This window comes from Onychomys torridus, chromosome 3 (assembly GCF_903995425.1).
Source record: "Onychomys torridus chromosome 3, mOncTor1.1, whole genome shotgun sequence".
Lineage (NCBI taxonomy): Eukaryota > Metazoa > Chordata > Mammalia > Rodentia > Cricetidae > Onychomys > Onychomys torridus.
In genome coordinates this window covers 97,932,631-97,957,639 of record NC_050445.1, presented here as the reverse complement: position 1 = coordinate 97,957,639, position 25,009 = coordinate 97,932,631, and the positions used below count along the sequence as shown (strand labels likewise).

The 25,009-nt window shown below is 45.5% G+C and overlaps 1 protein-coding gene across 12 annotated transcripts in view; it reads right to left on the bottom strand.

Moving 5' to 3' along the window:
* Window positions 1–23,562, bottom strand: part of Itpr1 (inositol 1,4,5-trisphosphate receptor type 1) — a 336,728-nt gene extending 313,166 nt beyond the window's left edge. For 7 of the 12 annotated variants that reach the window (XM_036181156.1, XM_036181160.1, XM_036181161.1 and 4 more), the window contains exons 1-3: window positions 23,305–23,474; window positions 22,391–22,466; window positions 166–273 (exon numbers count right to left, since the gene is read on the bottom strand). In XM_036181156.1, the coding sequence (XP_036037049.1) occupies window positions 166–257 (92 nt within the window). In that variant the 5' untranslated portion in view covers window positions 258–273; window positions 22,391–22,466; window positions 23,305–23,474. Of the gene's footprint in view, window positions 1–165; window positions 274–22,390; window positions 22,467–23,304 lie in introns of all 12 variants that reach the window. The other 5 variants (XM_036181157.1, XM_036181158.1, XM_036181166.1 and 2 more) reach the window with 1 other exon arrangement.
* Window positions 23,563–25,009: the final 1,447 nt, after the last annotated feature.

The window sequence follows — 25,009 nt, the reverse complement described above, 5'->3', positions numbered from 1 at the left end:
GTAAAAGGTTAAGTAACTAACATGGGCTTCGCTAATTTCAAGCAGCCCTTGGGGAAGCTGAGTAATGTGGTAACATCCTTATCTTATAAAAAATCAGTTTTTAAGCAGATGTTATGATATCTTAAACAAGCCCCCATACACACATAAGGACTTTCACACTCTTACCCCAAGGTGCTGATAAATCCATTCGTAGATCCCTCCGCATACAGAGAACAAATGTCTCCAATATGTAGGAAACTAGACATTTTGTCAGACATGTCTTTGTTGAAAATCCTAGACAAAGTAAAACATGCAACATTGTTAGCAGGAGAGAAATGATGAGCGAGGGGGAAAAATGTCACAAAGATTTGGCTTAGCTTGGTTTCTCCCGAGTGCATTATTTAAAATTTAAATAGGCATTTGACAAGCAGGCGATTCCATAAGCCAAATGAGGACATATGCAACTACATTCTGTCCCACATACTAAATTCTGGATATTCCAATCACAGTATCATTTGATTCAGGCTCAGTGCTTGGAGGACCCCTTGGCAATACTGACTGCCCAGAGAACAGGGAACCCAGCCAAGAACTCCAGGACTAAGGGTATGGAAAGTCTGATTTATGGCACATTAACATATCCAGTGTGCCTCAGGGAACATGAAGTCAGAAGGAAGCACCTGGTACAAAGCTTAGGACTGGCAAAGCCGTGGGGCCTGGGTTAAGGAGTCAAAGCAACCAATCGACATTAATCAAAGGAAACTTGGGAATAAGTATCACAATGCCTTAGAGGCCTGTTCAAAAGCCGACAACAGTGCAGTCCCGCACAAATGCTGTTCTGTGTCTCTCCTTCCTTACCAGGAAATCCTTCCTGGATGTAGCAAGACCCTCGCCCAGGCCCAGACCCAAACCCTTCCCCATTCAGGCACTGATCAATAGTAAGAGTCCCTGGCTAGGTTACATGGCCAGCTATAAGTAGTTCAAGAAAAATCCTCCTCAGTTCCAGGAAATCTCTACAAAGCCCAGAAACACACACACACACACACACACACACACACACACACACACCACACACACACACACACACACACACACACACCACACACACACACACACACACACACACACACACACACTGAAGTGATTCCTAACAACAGCTTTCACCAGGGTCATGAAAAAGTTGAGGAACAGGAGCCAACTGCAAAACGTTAAACTGACATTCAGCAAACAAACTCAGCCATGTGGGAAGCAGCAGAACTGGTGTGGACCACAGAGTTTCCCAATGTTTCCTCAGCACCTTGTGTGTAGATGCGTGAAGTGTGGGGGTCTGCCTCAAGCCAAGATTCCTCTGAACACCTTTCTCCCTCTACCGACTCCAATAAATCATTTACTCCACAGGGTCACGAAAGCTATAATGATGTGGAGGGGTAGAAAGTCCTCTCTTCCAACTGCTCTCTGGGTGCCAAGTTTTCCTCTGCAAACTTCTGGAAGCATTCTCCTCCCTCAGCAAGAATGCCAGATGCAGCAAGCAAACTATTGAGAGAAGCGCCTGCCTGGCCTCTGAGAAGCTGCAGGGAAAGCTACCCACCACTCCAACAGCCCAGACACTTCAGAAGAGACAGGCAGAGACTTATTTATAGAAGAGTCAGCAACCAAGAACATAATCAGCTCTCAGACAAAACAGCCCTCATCTCTAGAGCTAGAGGGAGGACACCCAAAGAGCACACAGAGACAATAGGCGGGTGACTGCTCTCTAGAATCACATCAGTAATGCTGCTATTTCTTCCTAAGGATGTTATATCTACAGCCAAATCCATGTTTTGAACAACACACACAAAGGAGACATCATGGAACCCCCCCCCCAAAAAAAATCACTATTGCCTTGTATTTTAAAAGCTTTGTTATAAAGGGCCAGAAAGCTAGTATACTTCTGGGACCAATATTTCCTTTTTTTTTTTTTTTTTTTTTTGAAAAAAAGGAAGAGTTTTGAGATAACATTGTATGATGTAACCCAGGCTGGCCTTGAACTCAAGGGCCTACTGCCTGGCCTCAGAATCTTGAGTACTGAAATCAAAGCATGCACACCATACCTGGCTCATGGCTAGGGATCAAACCCTGAGCTGTATGTATGTTGGGCAAGTGCCCTACCTCTGACCATACCTCTACCCAAAACTGTGATCTATTTTAAGTAAAAAAAAAAAAAGCAGGAGACCATGTATAATAAAAGCACAAGCTAATTGCTTTGCTTCCGTGGCACTAAGGAATTGAACCCAGGGTTTCGATATGCTAGGCAAGTGCTCTGTGGTGTAGCTATATCCCAGTTGTAGAACTAATTATTAGAAAACAATTTCCATTTGACTTTTGAGTCAGGCCAAATTTGTGTCTGTACATACTGGCCTCCCAGAGGACCAATGGGGAGTTATTGGGTGCAGGAGGGCAGGAATGTGCTTAGGCAAGACAACCAGGGCCTTATTTATCCAGGTGACTAAACCTCTCCTCCCAAGTTTGCCCTTCTAAGGGGGATTTGACTCCTGTGGAGACCACACCAGAAGACAGCCGTGTGGCACTGTCCTTCAAGTCTGTATCATCTTCTGGGTGTCTTACTGCATGTTTCCCTTACTGTTGAAGCAGCAGATACACCCCACTGTTCTACAATGGCAAAGCATGCCAAGACCAGCAAGGCCTGCAACCTGACAATCACAATAGGTTCCCATACTGCATTCTGACACTAAGAGTCTACGTTACTCCTACTTGTCCCCTCTGGTTCTAACCAGTCCTTACCCTGCTTGGCTTCTGAGATTAGAGGACAGGGGACACTTCCTGAGTAGCATGGCCCTAGAATGCTTCAGTCCCCGGCTGAAGCTGAACAGCCGACACCTGTGGAGGTCCATCATGTCCGCCACTGCTGAGAACCTCACAAATACCCTTTCAGAATCCTTGAGACTGTTACTCTATTTTGTGTGGAAGCTGAGGGACAGAAAGATCCACATGTTCATTGTAGATAATTAACAAAGCAGGAGACACAGTTATACCAGGTCCATCAAACTCTGAAATGGACCTTTTCATCAACAGTAATCCCAGGGCACAGGAAGAAGTGTTGGCCGTTCTTATCATCTAGGTGACAATGGAGAACGGTTTTTCTCCCCTTTATGGGTAATTCTATTCATTTTTTTCCCTACTGAAGAATTTCTCAATTTCTACCTTGGCCATATAACACTTTTGTTCAGTCAGAAGAAAGGGTAAACGTCTTCTTTCTTACCCATATGCTTATTAAGTAGACAAGATAATTGAACAAGTAACCTTTTGCCATGGTTTACATTTTCCCGGAAAACAGAGGCCAGTACACCCACCACAGTTAATGATCCTCAACTGGGCAGTCTGCCAAAGGTCCCAATTGAAAAAAGAATGTACGGATCCTTAGGGCAGATTTTTCCCCCGGGGAATCAGCAGTGATTCCCTCTTTGGACAAAATTTGAACAGGCAAATAAATAGCTTCCAGGTCTGGCTGGAAACCTCTGGGTCTCCCCAGTCTGCTTTTAATGGCACAGGGAAAGTATAGAGGAGGAGAGACCCTGAAGCAATTATCAGTTGTGTCCTGAAAGAAAAAACCCAGGCCAGCAGGAGAGTCAAAATAACAGGCAGCTGGGGCTGGAGGGAAGAGGTGGGAAGTGGGCCTGGCAACAATCTTCAGGAAGACTTCCTGTTGTTTAAAGCAGGGTGGGAGGCCACTTCTTTATCTGATTGGGGGCCATTTGGGCCTGCAGGTTTCCACCAGCTGCACTCTGGGTTCCGGTATCCCTCATACACAATAACCAGGGTCACTCTGAGAAAAACAGAGCAGGTACCAACCTGCCATAGAACTCAGTCATAACTGTGCGACTTCCAGTACCACAAGGACACCCAGGGCTCCGTGCCAACAGTTCTACAAAACAAGCTTACTGGTCAGCCCAAGACTCCATCCTGACTCTCTACATATAAGCTATTACTGTTACTCCACCACTGCTTCGCAGTCTACGCAGATCTCTGTGCACATCTGTATACTAGGGATCTACTTCAGAGACATGTCATAGGGAAAGGATGGGATCATGCATGAAAAGTGCCTGAAACAGCAGCTGACATTTTTATCATTCTGCAGTTAAGAGATAAAGAATAATTCTGAAAGAATCTAAAGTTTCCACCTCCATAAAGGAAAAGGTCCTCTGTATAAAAAGTTAGCTAGGCATTGCAACAAATGACCTCCTGTAAGACCCAGGATGATGATGTACTTTAGAGAAAGATAATTGGCTTCCCTAATTCCCCTATCAGGAAGAAGCTCAGCAATACAGAACAACTCTCAGCTCCTCATCATGAAGTCCGCAGGTCTTTCTGAAAACACAGAACTGCAGAATATGCAATGGCATGAACCATTGGCTAAGCATGGCATGCCATCTCTTGTTCATTGCTGGAATCCAGCAAAACGCTCTTCTGGAAGGTCTCAGCTCCTGCTTAAACACACAACCCTGCCAGAAAAATTACTGTTATCCTCACAGGGAGGCAGCCACCTCACAAAACTTCTATTTCTCACCTGTCCTCTCAAGTATCAGTGGCCTCTAAATCTGTGACTGCAATGTAACTTCCCCTTCACAAAGGTTCACCATTCTCTTTCCACCCCGACACAGTATAGTCTCAAGAGCTCACCTCACTGGAAGATAGGTAGAAGGCTCCAGAATCCAAACACCTTCACTGAACCCCAGGTTCTGTCGTTTACTCAGTGTAGGAATTCAGAGCCTTGCTGTCCCTCGGAATATGCTAGGTCATCATGGAGCTCAGGTACACAACTTTGATAATTACCTGGCATAAACCATCTTGTCATGTCCATGTCCTTCAAGTGCCACTGCCCACCACCCTGACTGACTGCTGCCTGAGGTGCCTGTCAGAACAGGATTCTCCCAAAGTAGCTGGGTCAGAGCAGAGGGAGTAGATGGTTGCCCTGGGAGGTGCGCCTACACACTGGGGCCACGGCAGTTGGATGGAGCTCCCACTACTCACTATCTTGAGTTTCTCACTGACCGAGAAATAAAGAGTAAAGAGATGGGGCCATTTGACTCCACTCCTAAAGAAAGAGCAAGTACAAACACATGAACACAGAGATCTGTTCTGAGAACAGATGCCAGAGGGATGGCACTCACTGTCCATATTGTTCTCTGGGTCTTCTCATTTGCTGTGCTGGCTCCTTTACATAACTGGAATTTCCACATCTGTATCACTGGCAACAGCCTCTAGGGTTCTGCTCCTGGCTGCCCACAGCATCTTCAATAAGCTATAAGGCTTATGAAGGTGCCTGGCTAGCCCACCTCTTCTCCTGCACACGTCTGAGCATTACCACCAGCCTAGTGACACCATTTGACTCCCTTCTCTCCTCTCATACCCCCTGCAGCTCTTGCTCTAGTGAAAGCAATTCAGATCTCAATTCAATCCTTATTCCTACTGGGCCATCACAGGATGGGGAGAAATGCTTTGCTAACTTGTCCAGACTCTGCCAGTGAGATCTCTCCTTCTCAGCCTACATCTCTGTTACAAGCTCACATCTATTGGTGTGATGCTTGTCTGACACCCTTGAGGGGCAGGCCATTTGAGGGCTCTGAAGTGCACAACCGCATCTCCAACACCAGTGCCTGGCATACAGGAGGTGCACAGAAAATGTGTGACCAATAAAAGACTGAGGAGGTTGAACTGAACATTAAGTCTCAATTTTCAACATCAGCAAACCCTCAGCTCTTTTCAGCCCACCTTACTTTCACCAGGGTCTCAGCCAGTACCATTTCTTCCCCCCCTCCCATTTCCTCCGTGTGTATGCCTGTGATGTGCATGTGTGTACACACGGTTACATAAGTGGGGGCACATATGAATGTGTGTGCACATCCATAAGGGGCCGAAGTTGATGTCAAGAATCATCCTCAATCCCCAGGTCTTTCACTCAAACTCAGAGCTCTCCAATATGTCTAGTCTTGCTGGCTAGCTTGCTCCAGGATCTGCCACCTCCATCTTTCAAGGCTAGAATTCCAGGCAGGTCGTTATGTGGGTTCCTCATTTATATGGGTCCCAGGAACCTAGACTGCAGTCCGTACCTTTGTATGGCAAACACTTCAACCACTGAGCCATCTTCCCAGTCCCAAATATCACTTTTTATTTTTTTTATTTATATGTATACATATGACTGCTTATCCCTATGTGCACTACATGCATGTAGTACCCACAGACACCAGAAAAAGGCAAGGAATCCTCTAGAACTGAGTTACTGTTGGTTGTGAGCTGCCATATAGGTACCAGAACTGAAACCGAGTCTTCCACAAGGGCAGCAAGTGTTCTAACCACAGAGCCATCCCTCCAGCCCCAAGTTTCATTTCTTAACTAGACTCTTGAAAGAGTCTAGCCTTCTGACATTTCAATGCATGGTTGGCATCTCTAAAATTCACACTTGAAAACTGTTATTTTTGATTGAGTTATACCACAATCAAAATTGAAAAAAAGTATTTTAAGTAAATTTACGATTTTGTGTTGGATCAAATTCATAGCTACCTTGAGGCACACGTGGGGTGTGTTTCAACTCACCTGAAAGTCTTATTTTTCTAAAGCCATGGGTTTCCCCTTAATCTATTCTGAACACAGGCAGCATAATCTTTTAGAAACAACAACCAGGTCATTCTTACAACTTTCCAAAATCAGAGAGAGAGGTGCAGTGCACACACCTGTGGTCCCAGCTCTTCATGAGGCTGAATAGGAGGGTCACTGAGCACAGGCCTTTGAAGGCAAGCTGTATAACAGAGACCCCACTTCAAAAAAAAAAAAAAAAAAAAAAAACCCAAAAGCCCAACTACCCAAAATCTATTCCAGCCCTGCCTGCCCTCTCTTCCACCCTCAACACGACAGCCACGGTGAACATTTCCCAGGCTCCCCATCATCCTTAGTGCCTGTGACACTCCTTTCCTCCCCCACACTACTGATATGGCTAACTCTCACACCTTTACAGCCGTGCGACCACATCTAAGAAGCTCGTCTGCTCCCCAAACTGGAGTGCTATGCATCCACACTGCCCTCCAGTGCAAGCGGCCGCACTCCTGCCTCTGCTGCCATGTCAACCCATCACTTGTCTCTCTTCTCTCTCACTTGTTTTGTCCACACTGCAAACCCAGGAGGGAAGGACCGCTGCTGTCCCATGCCTACTGGAAACCAGCACCCAGGACATGACAAACAGCCAAACTGGGATTCCATGTCACCATGGTGCCCTCTTCTCAGTGGCCAAAACTGTCTGATACTATTTGGGGATGGTGATTTTCTAAAGCTAATTAAAGCTGAGTTTCTAAACTCTTGGATCAATGATATCTAGAGCTTAGACCTAGGGGCTCATTTTTAGATTTCGATGAGAAATCAAAGAACAAGAAACGAATTTCTTGTTTCCTAGAAAGCTGCTCTGAGCTCATCCCTGTTGACCTCCACTCCACGTGTCAGAAATGGCTTATGATGCTGACAAGAGTATATGCTTAGAAACAGACTCACACTGCCTATGTGTGCACTCTGGCTGTGTGCCCTTAAACAACCGGCCTAGCTTCTCTGAACCATACATAGCTCCCTTATATGTAAAAGAAGGTGGAAGGGGGGAGCAATTTTTTGCATCTTTCAGTATTATTACAGGCATAAACCAAACAACCCACAAAAAGGGTTCAAACATAATACCCTGCTCTAAGTGTTCATTTTTGCATCTTTGAACATGACTTAAACAGAAACACTGACTCCAGTTACTTCAACATTTTCATTCACCTCTGCCCTTAACTGGTAATTCCTCCACTTGAAATACATTTCTTACTTGATGGATACTGCTCAGGAAAACGCTGGAAAAAACATAGTCCCAGAGATATTTAAATCCTCTGCAAGCCCATGGGGCGCCTGTTGCCAGTACAGCATGTCCCAGGTACCCGAATTCATGCCACCCAGAGAGCCAACCCACAACAACACTCCCTCTCTCCCTCTCCTTCCCACATCAAACCAGAGGCCCTGCTGAGAAGGGGGGATGGTAGAGATCTCTTCAAAAGGCTGATAATTTAATTATTTAAAACCTCTCCCACTTTGCTATAAAAGCAGGCTGAGGCACAGCCTAACTGAAAAAGAACTATGTTCATTTAATTTTAAGCAGCTCCAGATAGGTTTTACATTTCGTTTTCTTAAAGCTCCGATTGTGGCAAAAAAAAAAAAAAAAAAAAATTTATTATCATTTTCCTACCTATTATATCTCCTGCACACACTTAAATAATAGCACTTATATTCCTTTCCTTAAAAAATTTACTTAACTTTCGCCTACACACACAACTCAGAATTTAACAGTTAGGAACTCCTCAAACTGAATCTAAATTAGAGCACTTTTATTAACCGAGGAGAAGTCACCAGAATACCACAGCTGTCATCTGTCACAGTATCCTTTCAAGTGGGACAGGATGCTCAAGGAAAACAGAGGCTGACTTAGCACCAGTCTGTGGACCTCAAAACCACAGGTTCAAGCCCAGGCTTCAGCATGAGTGTCAGGCCAGCCTAGGCTATAGTGAGTTCTAGGTCTGCCTAGGCTACAGAGCAAGGCCTACTTTCAAAACAAGAAGAAAACCACATATTTGCACATCTGTGCCAAGAATAGTGGGCATTTTCTATGCTAAGATGAAGGTGCCTGGCTACCAGAGTCGAACAGCTGCCTTTCAGTAACTGGGCAGGACACAAAAAGTCCACTGACCATCTGACCTTCAGTGGGGCCTTTAGAAGCCTCCTCAGCACACCATGCATCTCCCCCCCCCCCACAGACGCTTTGACACCCCATTACTTTCACAGTGACACACTTGCATACCATTGGCCCAGGGATACACAAAATCCTCCCCAGAAGTCTAAACTGGACTAGTTATCTTCTCAGACACCTTCGCAGCCAGGTGCATTATCAACAGCCTTCACCTCGACCCCTGTAGCTGCAGCTGCAGCAGAGCCTGACAGCAATAAAGCCTCAAGTCAGTAGAACTTCCACTGCACTTCTGGTCCCCAGTGCTGGGGACCGAACTCCGTGCCCCAGGCATGCTAGGCAAGCACCCTACTAACGAGCTATCCTCCCAGCCAAGACAATCTAATATTCTACGTAGTAGAGTACTATGTCGCCAAAGCTGCAAGAAGAGCCCAGTAGACTGGCAGTAGCTGCTGTCAAGGAAGATGCGTTTGGTTTTGTTTTTTTCTTCAAGCTGCTATTCTCAGTCACCACATGACCCTTCCCACTGCACAGCATCTAGGCTGTTTGCTATGTTGCTCCTTGGAAACTGAATGAAGACAAGCACTTCCAAATTCTTAGAGCAATTTTGTTTTGCTAAGATGGCTGAAATGCATGGCCGTGCATCTCTTCCTGAACAGGAAGAAGTGATGTAGCCTCTAGACTTAGGGGTGCTGAGTTGCATCCTGCCACCAAAGCCTTCATTGCCTCCCAACTTCAGAAGCTCCCTGCCAGACCCAACAGCTGAAATGACTCATCTATCCTGTGAGGCAGTAGCCAAGACCCTTTCTGTCAAGATTCAAGGACAAAATTAGTTTGACAACACCATGAGGGTATCTGTTTGCCTCTTTGTTCTGTCTCTCTGCCCTGTCTCTTGTGTGTACATTAGAGTACCCAGAGGCTACAAGGCATGGCATCATAACAGACTGGTGGCCAGTGTTGATGTGTGCTAGTCTGCCATTCATCCAGGCCTTAAAAGGATCGACAAATAACTCAACAATACCGTTCCTCATTTTAAAATATCTGTATCTGTAGATAGAGATATAGATAGATACATAGATATAGTTTTTGAGACAGAGCCTCAGTACACAAACCTGGTTGAGCTCAAACTCACTATGTAGACCACGCTTGCCTCAAACTCAACAGAGATCTGCTTGTCTGCTTCTGCAGTGATGGGATTAAAGGTATATTCCATCATACCCAGCCATCTTGCTAAATTTTGCTTTGTTTTCTTATACAGGACATTATCGTTTTCTCACTTGAAAAAAAAAAAAAACTTACTATGCTCACGTGTAATTTCTAAAAATGTTTATTAATATGATAAATATAGGCAAACATCTCATATCATTGGGAGTTTTGGGAGTTTTTCAACTGTTTTTACACATGTAAAGAATCCCTGGGACCCAAGAATTTGAAAACAATACTAAGTTAAACTCTTTGAGATTTGATCGGACATTGGCTGTGACTCAACCCACAAAGATACTAAAAGATGGGTAAAAACTTGACAAGGACTCTGTCCTAAAGACACACACATTCAATACAGATTAGGACCCTGTCTTGACAGTCAACAGTCAGCACACATTAGGACCCTGTCCTAACAGTCAACACACACCTAAAGATGCACATTTAAGTTTAGGCAGACAGTAAACAAACATGACTAAAACAAGGTGAATAGGGTCACTATAAGTACATGCAAAGAATTAAAATCGCCTAGGGGTGCATATCAGTAGGAGAACACCTGCCTAGTATTCAAAAGACCTTGGGTTACACTCTCAAAAGCACCCCTAAAAAAGAGGAGGAATTTAAACTGGATCATACACTTGGGTGGCAGCTTAATTTTGACTGGTCAGAAAAACCAGATGACACATTTAGACAGAGTCCTGCAAGTAAAGAGAAAGGCAGTCATGGAGAAAGGAGTGGGAATGAGGCTGAACACTGTGGGAGGAGCAAGTCCTGGTACAAAGGCCCTTAGGGCAGCAAAGAGCTCAGCAGGTTCAAAAACCAGACCTTGGGCCACAGACTCTAGCTGCAATGGAGGAAAGGGCCAGGCCCGAGGACACAAACCAGAGTGAAGCATGTGCTTTTGGGGAGCGGTGGGGGGGGGGGGCAGGTGCATGTGCTCTTCCACTGTCCACACTCCAGCCCCACTCTTGCCTCTACTTAGAGTAACCTTGACAGAGTTACTTGGCTACCACAGCCTCCTCTTCTGTAAGGCACCGTATACAGAGCTGTGCTGTGGATTAAAAGAAAGGAAGAAAATAGCATGTGTGCTTAGCACATAGCAAACAGAACAGGGAGACATTCCTGCTCTGTCCTGTTTCTGTACTTTCTAATCTGCTGTTTGCTTACAGACTTCTTAGTTGAGGATAATCCCCTCCAACCAGCAACTACAAATGATGAGTTTAGGAAAGGGACACATTACAAGTTACACTTATATAACCATGCCAGCACCAACTCCAGCAGAACATCCTCCGTGCTAGTCCTAATAAAACCAAAGGTACCATGCCTGGAGGAGGGGTGAGGATGCTCGCACAGCTCTTATACAGCACAAAAAAACACAGAGGTCTTGCCAGAGTCCCCTAGTGCTGATTCCAGGTCGCCTCATTTAAAAATAAAACATCAAAAGTATTTGTCTAAAGTTAGACAGGTAAAGAGGGGCTTCTGCATGAAGATGTGTTTAGAAGTATCTGGAATACAAGTAGGTCTCTCAGAACTGAGGTCAAGGATCAGTTCAAAAAGACACCATGTCACTGTCAGGTCAAGCAGCCTCCAGTTGGGAGGGGTTAACAATGGGCAGAGTCAGGCAAGCCATGAGGTCTCTCAGAAGGAAGAGAAAGGAATGCCCCAAGAAGGAAGGGTGGCTGGCATGTGATCAATCTCCTGGCCACGGGCCAAGGAAACTCTGTCCAGAGGAGCAGAAGTCGCCTCGCCATGTCCTCACCCGGGTACATATATGGTAATATGGCTGTAAACCCAGGGTAGAGAAAGTCCACCACTTTTACCGTTGGCTCTCCCAAGACAGAGCAAAAGGTTTTCTTTACAACTTTGTTTCTGTTCCCAGTTCCTGGGCTCTCTCAGGGTTCATTTCTGACCTTCCTTTGGGCAAAGATGCTGGATGAGATTTGCACTGTGAAAATAGGATGAGCCTCCAAATATTTTTGTGTAGGACACAATGCCACCCCAGCCTCACCACACATCCACACAGGCCACTCCTTGCTGTCTTGTCCTATCAGAAACCATCCTTGGAAACACCACATTCCTGTCATCATGTAATTAATTCCGTTATAAAAACCGCTGCTCGGGACATAGGAATCATACTCAAATGCTTTCCTTTTCTGCCCGTCCCAAAGGAAATGATCATCTCAGAAGATCCAAGGCCCTTTCAGACAATCTCAGAAACAGTTACTCTAAATCTGAAGTTCACAGCAACCGTTTAGTTTAAATGATGTCCCTGAGGGCCGGAGTTGCATTTCAGTGGTAGACAGCTTGCTTAGCAAGCACAAGTCCCTAGGTCCATCTCCAGCAAGCTGCCCCTCACATATTTCACACACAAATCTACTTAGCCTTCCACACACACCTGCTAAGTAGTCTACCCTGAAAACAGGTACACCTTCTACAAAGAGTTATTGCTCAAGAAAGATGCCAGTGCTGATATCCGTTCTTATGTCCCCCCAAGACTGCAGTAAGAGAAGAGAGCCAGCCACAAGCTCAGAACTGGCCAGTTAAAGTGCTGGAGAACTGATGGTTAACAGCATCGGGCCAACAGTCCTCATTTTATATGTGGGAAAAAACCAAGTAGTCAACTCAACTGTCTGGTGATTTCCTGGAGGTCGCAGAGCCTAAGAGAAGCCAATGGCCAACCACAGGGCTTCGGGCACCAAGACCAGCACCTGTGAGAGGTGCGAGCTTATTTTGGTAGGAAGTTCAAGCTGAGCCAGTGGGATGGTTTAGCAAGGAAAAGTGCGTGCTGCCTCTGCCATGGCTGACAACCTGAGTTCCATCCCCAGGGAGAGAGAACTGATTACTCCAAGTTGTCCTTTGACCTCCACACAGGCACCAGGGCATGCATGGACACATACACATGTGCACACACGGAGATATGAAACAAACAAATAAAGGTGACTGAAACCTTTGTAAAGTGAAATCAGCCCCAGCCTCAAAAGAAAGCCCTCTGTCTGCCTAGCCTGAATGAGCAAGTCAAGTCAAAAATCAGAGAGGAAAACTTCACTGGATCTGGAAACCTATTCCATCACAGGGCTCCTCAACCCTGGCATGACTGACATTTGGAGTTCTTCATGATAGAGACACTTTCCTCAGCACCAAAGTACAGTGTTCTCAACCTTCCTAAGGCTGTAATCCATTAATAAAATTCCTCATATTGTGGCAAACCCCCCAACAATAAAAAGTATTTCATTGCTACTTCATAACTATAATTATGTACTGTTATGAATCATAATATGAATATCTGATATGCAACCCCCCCAAAGGAGTTGTGATCCACAGGTTGAGAAGCACAGCCATAGCACAATGACCATCATTCCAGGCCTCTACATTGGCTACTACATCCCAAGATCCACAGGTGTGACAAGCAAAAATGTCTTCTGACAAAGCCAAATGACCCACCTAGTTGAGACCTATCCAGGCCCTAGGGATAGGTCTGTATTTTTTTTTTTTCCAATCTGATCACATAATTTGGTGACAATGACCCAAAGCAGGTGTTTTGGGTGGGGAAGAACCGTCTGTGTGCATATATATGTTTGGAGGCCAGCAGTCAACTGTAAGTGTTGCTCCTGAGGAGCCCTCCACCTTGTTGATTTGTTGTTTTGGTTTAGTTTGGTTTTTTTGAGACATGACTTCTCTGTATAGCTCTGGCTGGCCTGGAACTCACAGATCCTCCTGTCTCTGCCTCCCAAGTGCTAAGATTAAAGGTGTGTGCCACCACTGCCTGGCTTGTTTTTTGTTTTTGAGAGAAGCGCTCACTTTGGCCTGGGGTTCACTGATTAATGAGCTGACTGGCCAGTGGGTTGTTGCAGGGATCTATCTGTCTCCCACTTCCCAGCTTTGGGATTACAAGTGTGGACCACCACACCTGGCTTTTTATGTGGCTCTGGGGATTGAACTCAGGTCCTCCTGCTTTCCTAGCAAGCACTTAACTGACTGAGCTCTCTCCCAGCCCCCCAGCCCCCAGCAGGTATTTTTATACCTAATCTACAGAAGAGGAAACAGACGCACAGATGTTCCATGTTTTGTTGCTCTCTGAGAAGCCGTGAACAGGAGGGTGGTGAGGAGCCCCCATCCTGTGGGACAGCAGGGTGCAACAGTACAAAGCAAGTTTGTTTCACTACCCTGTTCTCAGTTCCACTCTCGGATTATCACTAGCAATTCCCCAAGCTGTGTGTCCTCTAGAGAACTGTAGTGCGCAACAGCTCAAAACCCTTCCAAAAGAGCAGCTTAATACATTTCCACATATTCTCCACATTTCTCTGCACACCAAAAGGGTTTTCCAAGGGAATAAGGCAATTCAGAAAAGATTTAATCAGCACAGAGGTACAATGCTTTAGTTTCTTCTGAGAAGGAGCCTGGGACCTTCATAGACAACATGGGTATGGATTACTTCACTCAACAAATATGTTGTGAGCTCTTCCAATGTGCTAGGTACTCTGGAGGGTTAAGCAAACAAAAACCCCCATGAAAACAGAGATCAAGAGACAGAGAGTTTCAAATGACAGAGGTCTCAAGTAAAAGGAAAAGCTGCACAGAGGAGGAAGAATTTGGGAAAGATCCTACTGGATAGGAAGACTTGACAATATGGAGAGGGTGGGTGAAGTACACAACAGGAAGAATACTTACACACACACACACACACACACACACACACACACACATACACACATACACGCACGCGCATGGGCAAGATAAGGCAAATAAATGAACATCCCTAAGTCTTTTCCTAGTAGGAAATAAATATGGAATGCTTTTAAGCTGTCTTTACAAAACAGCAACCACTCCCCAGATTAAAGCCCCATCCCCCCACAATGCAAATGAACCAGGATACTTGGGAGGATGGCGCTCTTTTCCTTCAATCAGGTTTTTCTGAGTATACCCGGTAGTGCAGATGTTCTGTGATGAGAGAACTCCTCAAACATCAATTCCCCCGGTGTGGGCAGACAGCAGGTTAAAATGCAGCTGCACTTGTTTCTTCATGTGACTATATGACCCTGGGGCTCACAGGTAGCTGTGGTCTCTTCCTACGTCCAGGTTCAAAGCCATAAAAGCATGCTCATGTAAACACAGAGCTGCCTTTTTTCGTCAGAATGCTGCCTGGTGAGCTAGCCTGGCTTTCCATTTCCCTGAAAAGGAGAAGACTGCCAGAGGCGCGTCCGAAGGTGAGCTTCAACAGGTGAGAACTGGCCATGAAACACGGGAACCATAAAAAGGCTACTGCTAACAGGACTGGGCAGACATCCTCTAGGACAGACTTTCTCAAGCATGCAAGGGTGCACATCACCTGAGGGTCTTCCTGAATGTCTAGGTGGGACCTGAGAGTATAAGTAACAAGTTCCCAGGTGACACCAAATGCTGATCCATGGGCTACATGGACAGAAATATGGAAACAGTGTTTCTCAAACTTTTGAGCGAATCCAACAGCAAGAGAAATACTGAAATTAACAACACAACCTGCTCTCTTGCATGTTCGCTCTTTGTGTGTGTATGGCGGGGTTAGTTGTTGCAAAGAACACATGGGTTAAGTTTGTCATTGTTGTTTTGGCACTGGGATGCTTCACCCACAACAAGCACATACTCTGCCTCTGGGCTATTCCCACAGGCCGGTGTCAGCACAGGTTAAGCCGGGATAATCCCAAATCCAAAATGCTCAAAATTCCCTAACTTCTTGAACGCTGCCATGACACCACAAAGAAAATTCCACACCATAAACCTATTTCCATGCACAAAACTACTGAAGCCCTGACTGAGATTATCTTCAGACTATGTGTATAACATGAATATAATGCAAGAGAGCTTCAGAGTTCAGACTCAGAATCCATTCCAAGACGACTCCCATCTACATCACTGCAGAGCACTTGGAGGATTTCTATTCATCTTACTTCACTGCAAAAGCTGAGCAAGGTCCACAAATCTGACTTCCCCATCTCTAGATGGTTTGCCACTAAGGGGTGTGGACAGCATTTTTGCTTATCCAGGAATACACTGAAAGACCAAAGAGAAAAAAAAAAAATTTAAGTTTGGACTACTTTCAGACCCCTGTGAGATCAAAAACATATCAAAATGTCACTAAGAAACATGCAGGAAAGTCAGGCATAGTGGCACAAATCTTTAATCCCAGCTCTGGGCAAGCTGAGGCAGGAGAATCTCTGGGAGTTGGAGGCCAGGCTGGTCCATACAGTGAGTTCTAGGACAGCCATAGCTACATGGTGAGACCCTGCCTCAAAAAGAGAGAGTGATTCAGGTACTAAGCCTTCACCATTTTCACTTCTGTTCTATCACCTACAAGATGAGGGTAAGAATGTTCTCATGGTCCTAAACAAAGGTGTCTCATGTCATTTCCCTCTCAAAAGAACAAGGGCTTCCTGATGAAAAGGGTGATTCGTGGTGTGGGGTAAGAAACACAAAAGATAAGCCTGGAACATCTTGTCACACAGAAAGAAACTATGGGAACTTTCAAGGTTTTGTCAAAAGTCTCAGGAACCAACTTGAACTCCCTCACGGACATCAATAACTACAAGGCTAGGGGTAGTAGCACACACCTTTATATAATCCCTACACTCAGGAGGCTGAGGCAGGAGGATCACCAAGTTGAGGCCCCCCCAGGGCTACACAGTAACCCTGTCTCAAAATTATAAGAACAAAATGGGAGGAGAGATAAAGAAAAGTAACTATGAAGGAAAGCATACAAAATATGCTTAAATCTGTGAGTTCACGATGGTACAAACTTTTAAAGAATACCTACCATACGCAGAGATACCCAAGAGCGGCACTAGAGATATTTTGAAACGGAAAACATTGTGCCCCTGAAGGGCACAAAACAGATTTGGCAATAATAAATAAATAAAAATTAAAAAGAATCTCACTTGGTCTGAGCCCCTCTAACTACCAAAATACTATGTATTGTAGGTTGCTGAGTTCAGTCACAGCTTCTATGCGATGGATGCCAACAGCACTCCGTCCCCCAGCACCTGCACAGGAGAGCAGCCAGTGCATAAACTGGGAAGTATGTCATCATGTAGCTATATGAGGAATTCAAATCCTAAGGATTCACACTAAAATACAGATGCACTCGTGTGTCTAAGATGAACTTCAAAACGCTCGAAGACTAAAGCGGGGAGCATGTGAGGATGCAGGTGGAACAAGATTAGCGGCGAGTTAACAATGGCTGTGTGCAGAGTGTGATGAACAAAGTGGGCTCCACATATTAAGAATCCAGTGTTGGGGCTGGAGAGAGGACTCAGTGGCTAAGAGCACTCGCTGCTCTTATAAAAGACCCAAGTTCGGTTCCCAGCACCTACACTTTGCAGCTCACAACTGCTTGGAACTCCAGTCCCATTAACTTCAGTGCCCTTTTCTGGCCTTTGCAGGAACCACAACACATATGACTGGCTTATGCTTGAAATCTTCTATGGTAAAAGTTTCCCTTCCAAGCAAACAGGGCTAAGAAGATCGCTCAAAACAAAATAAAAACAAACAAACAGGAAAAAAATAAAAACACTTGCTTTGCAAGCTTGATGACTTAGTTCAACCTCTAGAATGCACATACTCAAAACAAAACCAAACTAGGAGAGTACCTACTTCACAGGGTTAGTTTAGTCTAACACACGACAAATGCTATATATACTTACATATGATTACTTTTCTTTCGTAAGAGGATACTTTACAAGTGAACAGTGCTTCAACTGTCACTTCATTTTCTTCAAAGGACAAAACACACCAGTTGAGAACATTTGGGTTGTGCAATAAGTGACGAACTCTGAAGATGTACTATTTTTGTACTCTACTCATTCCATACATATTATTTAAATGAAATCCCATCGAGGGCTGGAGAGATGCCTCAGCAGTTAAGAGCACTTGCTCCTTTTCCAGAGGACTGAGGTTGGGTTCTCAGCACCTACAAGGTGGCACACAGCCATCTGGAACTCCAGTTCAGGGGATCCAGTGCCTGTTCTGGACTCCAAGGTTACCAGGCAGGCATGCAGTGCACTTAAACAAATACAGGCACACACATAAAATTAAAACAATTTTTTTAAATGAAATAAAATCCCATCAAAGGGACAGACCTATGGAAAAAGGAAAATATAGGTATCTCCTGGCTAGCAAGAGACTCAATGGAAGGGGTGTGACTGTGAGTCTTAAATACACAGCTAATTTTACATGTGGTGAAAAGCCTGGGCTCTGACTCTGGGATGGCTGAGACAGGTTTATTGTTCTGCTGTGTGGCTTGCCCATTGCTTCTTGGGTTTGACAATGAACATATATTCTCTGCAGTAATACAATTAGGGATTGTGATGCCCCTGTGAAGGTATCTCTTTGGAGTTTTCAAGGAGATCACTAATATGGAGCTTCTCATGCCCCAAAGATGATGAAAACAGTGCTCTGTGTCAGGTCATCCCCCTAAGTGAAATCTAATGGACAACAGGGTGGTGACAGGGCAGAAGGCTGGTGGAACCCCAGGACCACCAGATGGTTCTCAGAATTTGCTGAGCAATACAAAGCTGAGTTCGACTCTTCAGCAAAAGAGACTCCTTTCCTACTAAAGCGAACTTCAATGCCAGGAAAGGTCACATGACAAACCAGTCTGGAAATCTAGGTTTCCCTCATGCCCCCTGTATCAAGTTTCCCCCTGGTATGTGGTCTTGCCAGCCCGGCCAGTCTCTTTAGAAAGCACAGTCAAGTTCAGCAATGCTGAAAACCACACTGAGGACCCTGTCAGGGTTCAGAAATCCTCAGAACTGCTGATGTGCAAAATCTAGCCTCCACCATTGGACCTTGACTACCCTCCTACCTTAAACCCTACCCCTGCTCCCTACCTGCAGCCGCTCCAGCCTCCTTGCCCTGCCTCCAACATGGCCCACCTCCTTCTACCTCAGGGCCTTCCCACTTTCTACTCTGGACTTCAGGAATATCAACATGGGTATGTGGCTAGCTTCCCCCAGAGCTCTGCTCAAATGCCACACAATAAAGAGCCCTGCCTTAACTCCCAACACACCCTTCATATTCCTCAAACTTCTGGGTTTTTTTTAATTTCTTATTTGGATAATACATTACTAAAATTTACCAGTATTGTTCATTACCAGGACTTTTTCATTTTTAACAAACAGAAAGTCTGTGTTCATGAATCCAACTTCCCCTTCCTTTAGACCCTGAGATGTTGCCAGTCTACATTCTGGCCTGAGAAATCTGACTGCTCACATGGGACTGCATACTATGAGAATCATACAATGTATATCTGGTGATGGCTGGCTTCTTTCGGTTAGCATAACGTTTTCATGGTTGGAATACACTGTGAAAAGTTTCTTCCTTTTCTGGGCTGAATAATAGTTCACTGAATGCACAAACAGCACTTTGTTTTTCATTCATATATTAATAGATACTCTGGGGTTTTGTTTCAGCCTCTTGGCTAACGTCAGTGAGGCGATTTTCAACATAAAACAAACAGCATAAGTCCATGCTTTGAATTCTTTAGATACCGAAAACTGGAAATATCAAATCATATAAGTCTGTTTCTTATTTTCAGGAGCTACCATACTGCTCTGCCTAAGAGCCACCTCTTGCATTCCCACCGAGGACACACAAGGGTTCCAATGTCTCCAAACCTTGTCCTTTCTTCATCCTCTCTTGCCTGATTTCTCCCCAGAGCACTTAGCACCTGCCATACTACAATACTTACTTGTTTGTTCACATTGACTGCTTCCCCCCAGCTAGGACTTAAACCTCTGAGGAACAGACATGATTGCTTATCGCTATACCCCAAGCACCTAGAACACAGTTGGTACATAGGAGGTACTCAAGAAATCTGTTAACTACGCAACATAGAACACTTGAATCACAACAATTTTAACAGGGGTGAAAGTCTGTTAGGTGCATGTAGCACACCAACTGCCTCCAACTATGATCAGCCTAGGGAGAATCTCATGGTTTAACAGGTGATGGTTTCAGGAGTCTATTCAGCTCATTCCTCATTAGCAATCATCTCAGAACCACAGACACTATGACAACTAGAAAAAGTCATAAAAGTAATGTCATTCATTGACTTCAAGCCTGATCGCATTCATCAAACTTCAATAGCAAAAAAAAAAAATGAGCTAACACAACTGCCCTGCAATTCTAGTTATCAGCAATCTGTAAATCCAATGCATTTTATTTTAAAAGATCAAACCAATAACAGGCAAGACAGGACACTGTCCTTGTGTAGATTCCTTAATTAGAAGTATCCAAGGACAGCTTGACCTAGAAACCTAACTTCAGGCCTGCTTTTATTTTGGTGAATTTTTTTCTGTTGTTCGTATTTGGTTTGATTTTAAAGAGCTTGTATTTTTTTAAAAAAAAAGTCATACAGAAATTCCATATGAGATCATTATTAGCTAAAAAGTCATGTGGATTTTACTCAAGTCAGTTCCTCACACAACACTGAATTAGTCCCAGAGTGTCCCACTCCCACCCCCACCTCCAGAGTCTAATGTTTTGCAACTGAAAACACTTTGAGGGCAAAGTCAAAAAATCTTTCTTGTGGCGTTAACCTATTTCTCTTCTAAGCAACCACTGCACGTCACATCCTTCAAGGAAGGCTGGCAAAAGGAACCACCTTGTTTGAATGGATGGTGACCCCCAGTGACTTTCATGCAGATACCCCGAGTGATTCATTGGGAACATAGAGAACTTTCCCTGCTTGAGTGAGAAGGAAATCTTGATGGGATTTTCTGTTCCGATTTGACTGAGTCAAAGAGCAGATTGTATTTTCAATGTGCACGCTCACAAGAACACATCAACACAACACATAGACATGAAGAAGAAAAACATTACTACCAGGCAAATCAGAGGCCACAGGACAAGCTACCAACATTCCACAGATCGAACTGAAGCAGTTTAAGCTCTCCAATTATTCCGGCAGAGACACACCTGACTCCTTCAACCTGCTCGGATGCCTTGATGTGAAAGATCGAGATAAAGTTCAAATATGAGACAGACCTAGTGCTTCACGTGGACACTGGGTTTCGTCTGGTTTTCCTTTACCGTCCTGACTCACGCTTTCAGCATAAAGCTTTCCAAAATGAATTCAGTCCGACATTAAATCCTTCTACAAATATCCACATTCTTCCATCCCTGCCAGCGGCTGTATCAGTTCCGTCGCACATCAAGGAAAGTACAGTTAGTGCATCATTGGTGGGACATGGGTAAAAATGACTGCATGAAGAGCAGTGTGTTTACTGTTTCTCCTAGATTCTCTCTCCCCAGCACTCTGCAAACTTAAGCATCCTCCGCACACATAATTGCCTGGGCTGTACCTCGGCTTCTTTACCCATATCTAAGGTCTTCTATAAGACACAGCTCTGCACCTGGCTTACTGCAACTTAATGAGGCAGTCTCATTTTTAGGCATCAGAAGACTCTGTAGACCAGTTGTCCCTTGTCTGCAACCCCGATCTTTGGTCAACATCAGTCCATAAGAGAACTAACCTTCCCATCCAAAAGTTTTCCACTCCACCAGTACTCCTGAGGATCTTATCAACAGGAAACAAAAGCATTATACTACCATAATGAAGTATCTGGCTTTTAGTCCCTAATTAGAAAAGCCCAAAGATTGTAGCCCAGGGAACAGCTAAATATTTAGGACATTAAAGAAGTTACCAAGAACTAGCTGCCCACAGTTCCCCCACCCCTGTTAACCTGTTGTTTACTCAGTTCACAAATATTTCACAAGGAAAAAACTTGATGGACAAACCTGCAACCATAGGGGGTTGTCTGTGCACCTACAGAGGCTCTACTTTCTAGAAATGAAGTGTGGCCATTTTAGGGGATAAAAAAATAAATAAAAAGAGGAGCCACTATATTGACCTGAGAAATGCTGCCTTCAGCTCCTCTTCCAAAAACAGGGATCAAAACAAGAGAAGCGCTCTGGGTCCCTTGACATTCAGATGGCTCCAGTCAAATCCTGGAAGCTACTATGTTACTCTTGAAGCTCTAACTTCCCTTTATGAAGTTCTCATTCTTTCAATTTGCCACTTTCATTTCTTGCAGTCCAGCCCACCGATTACATACATGCACGTCCACAACGGTGACAGTGTGTGAAAGGGAGGAGTATTTCACTTCTGCTTAAAGACTTTGGCAGATGAAAAGTTCTGCATCGTTTAGAATTTAAATAATGAGCATGCCTCTCTGGCCATAGTCCCATTTTACTGAATTTTGTTGATTGGTTCTCGTCCCCTCCTCCCCCATAAACATCAGGCTATTTCAATTCTGAGCCACCTTCGAAAGTGGCTGTCAATGGATCTTTCCTCACCAAAGACCATGACCAATTTTGACCACAGTTTCTTCCTCTCTTCCCTACTCAACCTATATGGCCGCTCCAAGAGGACTTGCAAAAAGGTCTAGCACAAATCCCCTATCGACTCTAGCACTCAGCTCCCACACTCACCTGACCCAGGTCAGGCACTCTGCAGCCAAAGCACGCCAAGTCAAGGATGCGAATCGTGCTCCCTTGTAGTCAGCTCCTAAATGTTTACAAAGAAAGAAGACTGAGTAGGGGACCCCACGAGGGTCTATCAGAAATGGCCTCAAATCCGAGTTTCGACTTTTTTGCCTCCATTTCCTGCTGATCCCACTCCCCACCTCCCAATTTAGTAGCCAAGTTGGCGGGATCTCTTGCCCCCAGATAACAGCAAACTCAGCTTGGTTGTTTCCCTTACATAGCTGACCAGAAAGATCAAGCGGCACGCAGAAACTCTGAACACGTCGGAGGTGGAACTAAGGGAAGTGTGTTGGGGCGATCCCAAAGCACTTGTTTCCCTTCGAGGAGGCCAAGTATGCGAAACCCGCATCCTCACTGGGCACGAGCTAGATCCACACTTCTCTCGCCACTCCCCTCTTCCCCCGGTTTTCTTCCGTTTTGGTTTTTTTTTTTTAACCCTCCCCACGGGGGCCCCCACGCATGCATTATTCTACCAGCCATGCGGCGCAACAGGACTAGCTACATTTTTAGAAAGATTATTTCCTTGAGCAAACTCATATGACACCCCCTCAACTGCCCCCCCCGGGGGGGGGAACTATTTCCTGCAGCCACTCCAACAGTTTCCAACTTGGGGGAATGCCATTTCAGTGCGGGGAAGGGGGTTGAAGCCGGTCACTAGAGTCGAGGACATTTGGGGTGTTGCTTAGACCCCCCAAAAAAAATCAGACCTCCTCCCGAAATTGCTCACAGGGAAAGAAGCCCCAAAATACTCGCCAAGTGCATGCAAAGCCACCAAGAACTCCCAGAGATCGGGGCAAAAACTTCTGCGAACGGGAGCCAGTGCCAACTCCCCGCGCCCTCTGCCCGGCCCCAGCAGCTACCTTGGTGACCGGGGAGCCACGCCGGTTTGGGGGAGCAGGACCAGGAGAGGGGTTAGCAGCCGCTGGGCAATCCCATGTCCGCGAAGAGGGAGTTCGTTCCGTTAGGATGGGAGAGAAACACCCACACCTCCTTTCGGCGTGCGCTTTCTTTCTCTCCACCCCCTGCCTCCTCCTCCTCCACCACCACCACCTCCTCCTCTCCTCCCACCCCAGCAGGCTTGAGGAAACGCTTCAGCAGAACATCCACATGGTTACTGCACTTTGAAGCGGCGCCTGGCCGCTTATATAGGCCGGGAAGCTCCCTGGGCAATGTAGTCCGAGTCCCAGGTCGTGCCTGCGCCTGGGGCTGCGGGGAAGGACTACAAGTCCCAGAATCCCCTGGGCTCTGGGGCTGGGTTCTAAATAGACGCGCGCGCGGAGACGGGGGAGGGGCGTCCAGCGGGACCTCCCGGGCTGCGAACCTGAGTCTGAAAATCCTACTTGACTGGTTTGGAAAACACGACCCACTGTCTCCCCTAGGGGTATCCCCTAACCCTGTGAACCATTCTCTTTTGACTGTCGTATCTTCCCTTTCCTAAAATCCAGGTGTCACTAGGGGCCGCAGAGAGGGGAAGAGCTCGGATTACTGTTTTGGGAAGTTTTTACAAGCTGTTACCCACCCCCGCGCGACCAGTGTCCTGGAGCCAAGAATTTCAGAAATCCAAGGCACAAAAACGCCAATGGTTTGCGGTCAAGGATTAAAGAAGCGAGTTTGTCTTTATTAAATCTGTTCTAGTTCTTTATTAAATCCTTCTAGTGTCTGCGTGAAAATCTAAGTCTGGGAATGGAGTGGTTCCTGCTATTCGGGACGCGGGTTTATCGTGTGAGAGCCCTTTCCTGAACCCGAGCTGTGTCTTGTCTTTCTTCGCACAATGGGGGGTAAAAGCAACGCAACCCTCTCCGCTGAACAAATAAAGGAACCTTGTTGTGACTTGCCGATACCGCGATCGCGAAACAGAAAAGAAATACAAACCGCGACCTCGGCCTCGACCCGGTTTCTAGCAGCCCCTTTGCTCCTGGAATCTGTAAATGCTTAAGTAAATAAACCGCAAACCAGAAAAATAAGGATTTCAGAGAGAGCTGCTCACACTGAGATGCTTGTGTCCAGGCGAGGCGTGCTCCTAGACTTCAACCCCTGTATCTGGGGTGAAATGGTTGGGTTTCAACCCACCACCAAGTCGTGTCTGGGTTCCAGGCTGCAAAGTGCTTAGGGCTTTGGCTTTTGGAAGAAGTGCTTGGATTCGAGGCAGACATCCTACTCTCTTCTTCCCTGCCCCACACCCCAAAACCAGATTACACGTATTCATTCCACAAACGTTACCCCAGTGTCATCTGGGTGCCAGGCCAGGCACTGTGCCAGGATATGAGAGCGCGCCAAAATATATCATAACATCCGAAGCAGGGTCTGTCTGCTCCCGCTAAAGACCTGCTACCAACAGTAATCCTTTTAATGCTAACAAATGGTTCTACTGAGTGAGCCTGCACACATTTTCATGCTATTGAGCTTGATCATCTCTGGGTTTGTTCTCTCTGCCTGGCAGGTGCACAACTCAGGACCAGGAGAAACCAGGTTAACTTCAATCTCCACTATAGCTCCAGCAGGTACCTACCTATACAAAGCACTTGCCTCTCCGGACCTCCATCACCATTTCCTTAAGAGACCCCT